Genomic DNA, 10,510 nt, shown 5'->3' with positions numbered 1-10,510 from the left:
GAGATGCGAGATGCGAGATGCGAGATGCGAGATGCGAGATGCGAGATGCGAGATGCGAGATGCGAGATGCGAGATGCGAGATGCGAGATGCGAGATGCGAGATGCGAGATGCGAGATGCGAGATGCGAGATGCGAGATGCGAGATGCGAGATGCGAGATGCGAGATGCGAGATGCGAGATGCGAGATGCGAGATGCGAGATGCGAGATGCGAGATGCGAGATGCGAGATGCGAGATGCGAGATGCGAGATGCGAGATGCGAGATGCGAGATGCGAGATGCGAGATGCGAGATGCGAGATGCGAGATGCGAGATGCGAGATGCGAGATGCGAGATGCGAGATGCGAGATGCGAGATGCGAGATGCGAGATGCGAGATGCGAGATGCGAGATGCGAGATGCGAGATGCGAGATGCGAGATGCGAGATGCGAGATGCGAGATGCGAGATGCGAGATGCGAGATGCGAGATGCGAGATGCGAGATGCGAGATGCGAGATGCGAGATGCGAGATGCGAGATGCGAGATGCGAGATGCGAGATGCGAGATGCGAGATGCGAGATGCGAGATGCGAGATGCGAGATGCGAGATGCGAGATGCGAGATGCGAGATGCGAGATGCGAGATGCGAGATGCGAGATGCGAGATGCGAGATGACAACTGACAACTGACAACTGACAACCCGCTTCCATTGCGGAGCAATAAAATGGCTCTAGCAAGTAAACTTTGTGGACTATCGAGTCAATTGTTCAGGAATAAAGTGTTTTTCTACAGCGCAGCGAGATGCTATGCCGACAAACGTAAGTCATCGTTATTTTCGTGTATATTTATTTTCATCATAAAATAATATTTCGCCAAGTATGTCGTTAAAGAGTATCGATAAGAGGTTAAGATGCCGTTATTATATAAGTTATTATGTTACTATTATTTGAATTTTATTTCTGTCATCAGCGATGCCGTGGAATACAATCTGGAAACCGGGCGTATACTCGGAAAAGGATCATGATAAAATTGCCGAGAAATATAATCTGCATCCAAAAGAATATAAACCTGCTCCCAAGGAAGAGTGGATCGGTGATTATCCGGACATGCCAATGATAGGACCGGCTGCTAAAGATCCGTATTATCCGTATGACATACCAACTTACAGAAAAAATTATAGAGAGACGGTGAGTATACATGTATACAAAGAATTTCTAAAATCTTTTATTTTAGTATCTTACACGTTTCTCTTTGTTCCTTTGTCCTAGGTACATCATCATTTTGAGATAATGGGCGAAGATCGTTTTAGTTATGGTTACAAATATCGAATCGATTTACATCTAGCAACAGCTATATGTATCGCATTCATATTTACTCTCAGTGTAATTGTCTACTTATTAGACCCGTATCCTTCATTCACGCCAGTGGTAAGCATTCTTGTCCATGGCTCTGAACAGTATTTAACATTTATAGCTTTTCAAACCAATAATTTTTTATTTAACTAAATAGTCTAATTATTCAACTATATTTCAGATGCAAAAGCAATATCCTCGAAAAGATAAAGTACATTATACGTTTGAACCAGCAAATCCTTAAATAATATGATTAGCCTCAAATAATTATAATAAGTTTATATAAAAAATACAGCAGCATCTGATGTTATATATATATAGTGTAATATATGAATAGTTCTTATTACAACATATATCTTTTTATTATAACATATCCTGCAACTTTCTATTACTCGTTATAATTATAATTCATGATTCCTTCTCTATCAATAATATAGATTAATTCTTAATTTGTATTCTTTCAGTATTTAACATATACATATATATTTTTTTTATATATAAAGATATAATACATTGCCATAATTAGTGTACCACTAGGTTATTTCACTACATTTTCTTGTTACAATTAAATCTTGATAATTCCTATATGACCTGATAACGTGAGCAAAGTTACCGATATTTTTTTAAATATAGATTCAAATTTGAAATTAAAAGTTGAAGATGAGAGTTTACAATAGATGGAATCGTATAAAAGAAATATATTCTGTGAAATATACTCTGTTTTCCTCCTCAATTTTTTCCTGTAAATCAGAGATAGGCATATCACGTATATAAGTAGCTATATAAAGTCATTGTTGCATCGATTCTCTATACTCGCATCCTACTGAAGATAATAAGTATAGAGATCTTTGGCTTATGGTTATAAAACTGTGAAAGTACCATCGACTAACACATTTTTATTACACTTTTTCGTACATTCATTACAAAAAAAGCAATAACATTTATTCCAAAACTTTTATGCATACAAATCTTCAACGTATTCATATAATATAAACAAAACGGGCAAAATATTTCATATACAAGAGATTGTGAGAGTGCGAACATTGATTGCGTCGACATGAAAAAATCTTCATACAAATTGTACCATGACATACTTTACAGTGTGTATGTAATGTAATATGGTCATACTAAAAATATATAGATCGAGAAATAGGACGATATATAGGCATATACAGAATAAATTGTACAATTTAATTGCATGAGCACGAATATATGTATATTTTTTTATGTGTCGCATGTATGTTAAAACCTGTCACAACTATCGTTATAGTATATTATTTAAGGAGGACGTCGAATACACAACACACTTATTAGTAATATCATGTACTTACAAATGATTGATATGCTTAAGCAATTGTCTGCCTCTGTTATTTCCAATGATTCATGCATATCTCATCGTAATGTTCGACAGTTTCGCAAGATCTCTACGAATGAAAGAGACACATATTGCATTGCCTTCTGTATTTGTCTTTTCTTTTCGACGTCTAACAGTAAAATACATTTTTATATTTGCTTTGACAGAGATATACGCGTATCGCACACTGCATGAGTATAGAGATGTAATGTTGTTAATCGCTGAAAATAATTAAGAGAATCTGTTATAATTATATTTCACACAAATCATCTTATGGATATCGCAGCGTGTATATAATGTATATTAATAAATTCCAAAGATTACACTCTTATATATTTATCGCATGGCAATTGCGTAAAATATATTCGAATGGGATATGGAGTCCGAAAGATTGTTTCTTATTAAATGCAGCGAAATATTGCTTATTTTTTTTATATTTAAAATATGAGCATTCGCGGCGAAATATCGGTGTTATTTTCTGTAATACTTTCTTTCTTATTTTTATATACCAAAAACCGAAGTTTGCTAATTATTGAGTAGAGCTTTACATGGATACCAGATTATATTAGACAAAAATTCAGATCTATCTTCTGTATGTATTTTTTAAAAAGTTTATTTCTCGAAAAGCATTAATTTTTAACTAAATCAGTTCTCAACATAATTGATTAATAATTCTTATTTGTCTTGAGATATCAAATTGCAATTTGATTTTTCCGCACTGTATATCTGTATACAATAGAAAATTTGTGTATTACAATATATATTTTTTTTGCTTTATTCAATTATGCATACCGTAATTAAATCAATATTATATATTTCCGAAATCATTAAAAAAATTATATACTTTAAATACGATATTTCTTTTAATACATTTCTCATTTTATTCATTTTCCCTTTCTTCCTCTTTTTTTTCTCTCTCTTATTGCCCTGTCCTATACTAAAGTATGTAGTAGTGTCTTAAGTGGATATGTCATCTTTTTGTTGCTGTAGGAATAAATATTTTTACGTAACATAAATCGCACGATGAAACATCGGATACGCGTCTTTTATGTACGTGTGATACTTTCTAAATACTTACCGTAAATTCTGTGTGTATGTGTGTGTGTGCGCGCGCCCGCGCGCGCGCGTGTGTGCGTGTATGTGAGAGAAAGAGAGACAGAGTGCAAGTTACATATATGTATCTTTCGAGACAAAGAATTGGTAACATATCGATAGCGATAACTTTTTTTTTTGGTATTTATCGGTATTCGCTATGAATAAAGTTTGTCGCGACAAACTGACGCGAAATATGCTTCTCTTATATTTTAGGAATCGATTTTTCATCGCATTCATGATGTAATGATTTTCTTACATCATGATCGTATCCTCGCGTCAGTTCGCACGCTTCATCTCTCATCGTTTCAACGATACACGCAGAAGAAACATTAATCCATTATATTCGGCGAGAGTTATTTGATTCTTTACTTTTTATTGAGTCTTCGGCCATGTCCGATCGATAAAAGGGAAGCCCATGCGCGATGGGGTGAAATTTCGATACACAAGCCCATCTTCGAAAACTAAGTTTGTTTTTAGAACTTCAAATATTTCGATTGCCGGAATATTACGTTTAAATATTGACAACATAGTTTGTTCCATCGTTAGACTAGATTAACAACATGTTTGTATGTGTGTGTATATATACAATGATAATAAATATACTATATACGGTTGATCTTATTAGGAAAGTGTGCAAATAAACCTCGCCTTAGGGAATATACGCGGTAAATTACACGATATGACGCGTGTTCAATTGTAACTTGATTAACAGCAATCGCTTTAGAGTTTTTCCATTTTCATTACAGAATATTCTTCTGGAAGCTAAGACATTTACAAGCAAAGATGATTAAAAAAAAAAAAGAATTAGAAAAAAATACAGTTACATCAGTGTATGTCTATGTTATTTTAGTCAAATATTGAGTGTAAGAAGAAAGCGATTGCGGCAATTGTAATTGTCCTCTTAGCGACTCAATTTCCTACATATTTGCAAAGCAGCGCTTAATTAGCCTATCTAATCGGTAAGTCGAGTCTATTTTTTTCGTTGCACATTCAATGGATCATCTCACTCGTATTTTGGTATAATATATAGTACTTAAAAATTACTTGCTTATGTATTCGTTTATAATATATATATATATATAAAGAGGAAATTCTGCTAATAGTCTAACAAAACTCTCGCGCAATTATAGAAATTATACGTGATACAATCCTGATGCAAGTACAATAGTCTTGAGAAGGCCTTTAACTATTACCAGAATTTCCAAAAATATTGTACAAAATATAAACAGTTGTATATCGCGACATTGGAAGATAAGGATGTCGTTAAAAAAGCCTATATATGTAAGAATATATATAACAGCTGCCTCAAGAAATAACGTATATATATATGTATGTGTGTGTATGTGTGTGACTCGAAAATAAAATAAAAAGAAAAGTAAATAAAATACAAGTTATAACTGAATATATTCGCTTGTCATTTAATTCGCAATTAAATAAGATAATATAAAAAAAAATCATATATATATATATATATATGCATGCGTGCTATGTGTGACAATGTGACATCATCACAATGATATTTGATTGACTTAAAAACTACTAACTCAATACAATGTGCTGTACAATTCACAATTATCGACATAATGATAGATACACGCACGTAAAATCATATGTACAATTAAATTATTTACAGCATCGATAGATCTTTTCTTATTTCTACATCAAGTAATAAATCAGTTGACATTAGCTCTAGAATGGACAAAAACGTAAGACACGCGTACATACTCGCTCGCATTCTTTCATACCTTGGTATACTAATCTAATATTTACGATGCATCGAAATAGTATTAATACTGTGTACTCTACTGTTGCTGCATATCTGCTACTGCTGTATTGTGTGCGTAGCTAGTTGCGCTTCTCCAAGAGAGATTCTACAAACAATGCCTTTATATCATAAATAAGTGTAAACATAACATATACGTATACATAATTTTATCTATGCTGCATATTAAGCCAATTATATCACATTAGTTTTTCGTGAGGAATTTATTTATTTTTTTTCACACACAGCTATCGCAAATCAGTGTAATCAAGGATGAAGAGCTCACAGTTTTTACATTTCTACCTAAATCTGTATGCATACACAAAAGGAAACATGTGAAAGTTTATTTTGATTTTAGAATCTAAACTATTGACATACTAACTTTTATAATCAAATGGGAGTTTTATAACTACTTTTTAAAATTTCCCTTTTTTATCCTGTGGCAATCAGTTTGTCTGGATTATTATTTTTATACCCGTGATTTGTACTAGAATGATACTGTCGATTTTTAACTAAATGTGTTTAGGCCTTTTTCTGGTTACTGTAAATATCACTTAATATTACAAATTGATACTACACGCGTGCGCGTGCACATCGGGAAATGTGAGAATCAACGATTCATATGTTTTTATTCGGGGCTATTATTATGTACAAGTGAAGCATAATTTTTTTCAAATAATATATGTCGACGAAAGATTAATATAGACGGATCCATTCGCTTGTTTCATTCTTTACGAAACGAGGCACGCAGCAAACTACTATATATTAATAAATTCACTATTATTACATGGCAACATCTTCCACTATATCTAAGACTCTAAGAGTAAAGGCTGTATCGTCACATTGACTGTTGAAAAAAAATACAAGAAGACACAGTATTCTTTTAATAGCGATAAAATTAATCCGACGATTCCTTTGTTTTGCGGAATGTAATATAAAACAGTTTAGTGTGTTAAATTTTCGAGAGGTTGGGATTTAATTGAAACAACTGCCTGAAACCAATAGCATATTATCGAGTTAAATTAAAGTTGTATTTAACTTTTTTGCTATATAGTTTATATTTGATTTACCGAATCACTCTAGATAATCGTGATTTACAGCTGAAAACTCGAATGTCTATCAACAAGTTGCCAACAAAAAAAAAAAGACTTTTTTTCTATCATCATATACAATAGTATATGTAACGCTCAATATGTTACGCTCAGTCGTACCATGTGTCTCGATACGCGCGTACCAGAGCGCTAACACGAGACTACAATGGCTCTACATTAATCAACGTAATTGGTGTTCATCCTTGTGTAATCAACAGTGTTCTGTTGACGCTCGAAATGTCATTTATCTACATAAAGCTACAAATGTATGGACGTTCACATACATCTAAATAAATTAAAAAAAAAAAAAAAAAAAACGCATACGCGTATACACTACACTACACTACACTACACACACACACATACACGCGCACGCGCGCGCGCGCGCGCGCACACACACACACACACACATATATACAATTCGCTAGCAAAAGGCAAATAAATAATTTTTTCTTAAATATATCTAAAACAGAGTTGAAGATCGGGGTTTCTCTCATTAATTAATATTACCATAAACATCATTATATATAATTGTAGTTAAGTATAAGTTGCTTATCTCCTCATAGCGAATACGTTATGTATTGTAGTAAACGGAAAGACTGTACTGAAAATGCATTGGGATAGATATTGGTTCGCTTAACATTTCGAAACTTTCTCCTAGTTTTGGCATTTCGGTCTCCAATTGATTACAAACGCAAGTTTAAGTTAAACAGTTCGTTACGTTTATATATTAAATCTGCTAAATATCGAATTTACGCGCGCATGTGTTTGAATACTAAACTTTCCATACGAGATTTTTTTAATAATATAATAAGATACAACCTCACAGAGGCTGTATCAAAACGGGATAGACTTGCTAACCCTTTCACTGCTCTTAGAGCATTGTAGCAGAAAATTTCTTTCCTTTCACAAAAAAAAGAATATACCCACGCATAAATATAAATCTTTTAATCCACTCATGTTTCAATCTTTCGAGACGCAGGCAGTGAAAGGGTTAGGTATATTCTAGTTTTGCGGCTGCGCTTTCTTGCCACCACGTGGTTTGATGCTTTCGGAAATCTGCCACATTGCCTCCTCACAGAGAAAATCACTAAAGTTGTTGAAAAACGTTATGATGCGCTCGTGCTTCTTGAAAGAATACGTGCTGTAAAATACAATAATTACACGATTAAAGCATTAAAATTTATCATGTATTGTGTGATGATGTATGTAGCGCTAAAACAAATATGCTCACCCTTTCTTAAATCTTTTCATATTTTCAACAATATTAAATTGTTGCCATCTTTTCGAGAAATTTATAGTGCCATCTGATAATAAATCGTTATTTCCAATATGCACAAACGTAAGATCTTGCAAAACAAGTCCACTGAAACATATGCATATTTTTTGATAATTAAAAAGATACATACGAGATATTGTATTTTTGGGATGGGAGATAATAACAAATACTTGCGCTCTTACATATAAGGAATACATGGCGGTTGCGTTTCTGCCAGAGCTTGTCTATAGGCTCGGAAACTGCTAGAACTATCGATGAGAGCGCAATATTCCTTGAGACCTTCCGTAATATGTTTTTGCCATTCGAGTCTCCTAATAGGCGCACTGTCCAGTGCAGATAATAATGCGAGATAACTATTGAAATTATTAATTTTCCTAAGGTGTTTCATGATTTTGATGAACTTTACGACATATTTCTCCCTATCTTTCGCCTCATTTTCTAACCGGTGCTCCAATATCCGAGATCGTGCCCAATATGACATTTTATTGAAGTGTTCGGTAAATCTTGTGAGATTCGGACTTCTCTCTTCATTCTGTTCCTGCGCCCAGATCAGCACTTCCGGTATTTCTATTTTCATAAACAGATCGGCATCGAGTAGCGTCATTTGTTCAGCAATCTGTTCGCTCTTAAAGTCCAACAGAGAAGCCTGTTTCGTTGTTACGCTTAGAGACGAAAGAATCGGTTGTGCCGCTTGTAACTGCTTGATAGTGTGCTTCTCTAAAATCTTAACCCGCAATGCTTTGGCCATTGTAAGATCTCCGCTGCACACCAGTTGCTGTACAAATTCCATCAGAGTTTGCAGAAGAATATCATCAAGATCAGATATTCTGTTTAATAGAGAATTATATCAAATATTATATTCACAAATACAAAAGTGTAAAAATGTCAATACGAGTTTACACTTACGTTAAATCACTAACGACCCTAACTAATAAAGAGAATGCTTCACGCGCGGCTCTTTGTTTAACGACATCCGGAGAACACGAGAAACGTTGATGGCGTTTATGTAGTTTTCGAATTAGTTCCAATGGCTGCATGAAGGTTCTGTACGTCGTTAGAAACGCTTCTTGGTATAGGAAGTCTGCAAAAGATGTATATTGTTTTTATCGATTCATTCATCTTCATTTACGAGCCTTATCGTCAATGTTCATCTATCAATTTATACGCGATATTGCGTATTGTATAATATAATTATTAATATGATATTTATTCATTAAAAATATTATGTCAATTACCTGATTCTTTTTCATCTATGCAGCGTATAAAAAAAAAAATATATATATATATATATATATATATATATATTTATTTATTTTATTCCAATTTTTTAAATATTAATTTCAAATACTATGTTTGATAAATTAAAAAGTATATACCATGTTTATTTGCTTTCGTGGCGTGAATTAATAAAGCATCTGGATGTCCACCACGTATATCTGGGCCTTCTTCATCGGATTTTTTCAACACCAAGTATTTGTTAATATCTAATTCATCTAAAATACTATCATCTTGATCGATATCCCTTAATTCGAGGGTGTTTTCATCAACTGATATGGAAGAAAGAGCATTACTAGCAGGTCTAGACGATGGTAATACTGTGTCCATAATAACGTTGTTATTCTGAAATAAAATGATCGTCATGCATGCTTCATCGAATGCTAATCGTGGTTCGTCCGTAATAATAACGCAATATACATATATAACGTGAATTTATTACATTAATGTTTACCAATTTTACTGGAGTCGAAGGTGTAACATCTTTCTTTTCATGTGCGTACGTTGGCTCTTCCGACTTGAGAGGCGTCGATGTCACAAGAGGATCCGAATTGTGAATACTCTGCATACTGATTGTAGGTTTTGGTGATATTGATGGAGGTGTAACATTTGATTTAATGGAACGAGATCTCTTTGGTGGTAATGCCGGGGGCAGACTAGAATTATTTGTTGTCTCTATCGAACTCGGTGTAGTAGTCACAGAAAAGCTTAAAAAAAAAATATATATATATATATATATATATACATATATAAATTTTTGATCATCTTTACTTATCTAATATTACTTGCCAAAAATATCTATATAATAAAAGTGAATAACGATATATAATAAGAATAAATTATATATCACGGTATACTTTGAACCATCATGTAGAGCAGTCACAGTACGCGTCACAAAAGAACATGATTGAGTTGTAGTGAGAGACATCTCGTGCTGTTGCCACTCTGCTTGCATCGAATTGTAAGCTGCTACAGAATGACGAGTACCGAGTCCGGAGATGAAATCGTTATTACTGTGGGAGCAGTTCCCAAACATCTCCATGTAAGCCATAACTGAAATATACATATAAGTATATTAACTTTAGAATCTCATGAAAGTGTATCGAAAGAATAATCTTTGTTATTATAAATTATTCTAAACAAAAACTGAATTTTTTAATGGCATATATAATATAGTCGATGAACGTAGCAAGCACGATGTATGTTGCAATAAAATAAAATATTAAAGCACACAATGTATGAATTGTGTGGAAACACAAGCGAATATTGTTGCGTATTTGTTATCTCGATAAGCCAAGTGTAAAAAAAAAAATTAAAAAGTCAAAC

The 10,510-nt window shown here is 33.5% G+C and overlaps 2 protein-coding genes across 2 annotated transcripts in view; one reads left to right on the top strand and one right to left on the bottom strand.

Moving 5' to 3' along the window:
* Window positions 1-648: 648 nt before the first annotated feature.
* On the top strand, window positions 649-1,663 carry Nd-ashi (NADH:ubiquinone oxidoreductase subunit ASHI). Its single transcript, XM_070294436.1, has 4 exons — window positions 649-794; window positions 946-1,163; window positions 1,245-1,403; window positions 1,510-1,663. Exons 1-4 carry the CDS (start codon window positions 701-703, stop codon window positions 1,570-1,572), a joined length of 534 nt encoding a protein of 177 aa, XP_070150537.1. The 5' UTR covers window positions 649-700; the 3' UTR covers window positions 1,573-1,663.
* Window positions 1,664-2,008: 345 nt separating this feature from the next.
* C3g (C3G guanyl-nucleotide exchange factor) overlaps window positions 2,009-10,510 on the bottom strand; it is a 54,875-nt gene continuing 46,373 nt past the window's right edge. Inside the window, exons 11-18 of the mRNA XM_070294437.1 lie at window positions 10,042-10,237; window positions 9,639-9,891; window positions 9,286-9,529; window positions 9,145-9,159; window positions 8,816-8,990; window positions 8,092-8,736; window positions 7,865-7,996; window positions 2,009-7,774 (exon numbers count right to left, since the gene is read on the bottom strand). Coding sequence (XP_070150538.1) covers window positions 7,636-7,774; window positions 7,865-7,996; window positions 8,092-8,736; window positions 8,816-8,990; window positions 9,145-9,159; window positions 9,286-9,529; window positions 9,639-9,891; window positions 10,042-10,237 — 1,799 coding nt within the window. The 3' untranslated portion in view covers window positions 2,009-7,635. The remainder of the gene's footprint in view (window positions 7,775-7,864; window positions 7,997-8,091; window positions 8,737-8,815; window positions 8,991-9,144; window positions 9,160-9,285; window positions 9,530-9,638; window positions 9,892-10,041; window positions 10,238-10,510) is intronic.

This window comes from Polyergus mexicanus, unplaced genomic scaffold (assembly GCF_030449975.1).
Source record: "Polyergus mexicanus isolate NDT 795.1 unplaced genomic scaffold, iyPolMexi1.0 SCAF_4, whole genome shotgun sequence".
Classification (NCBI taxonomy): domain Eukaryota; kingdom Metazoa; phylum Arthropoda; class Insecta; order Hymenoptera; family Formicidae; genus Polyergus; species Polyergus mexicanus.
This window is presented reverse-complemented; position numbering and strand designations above follow the sequence as displayed.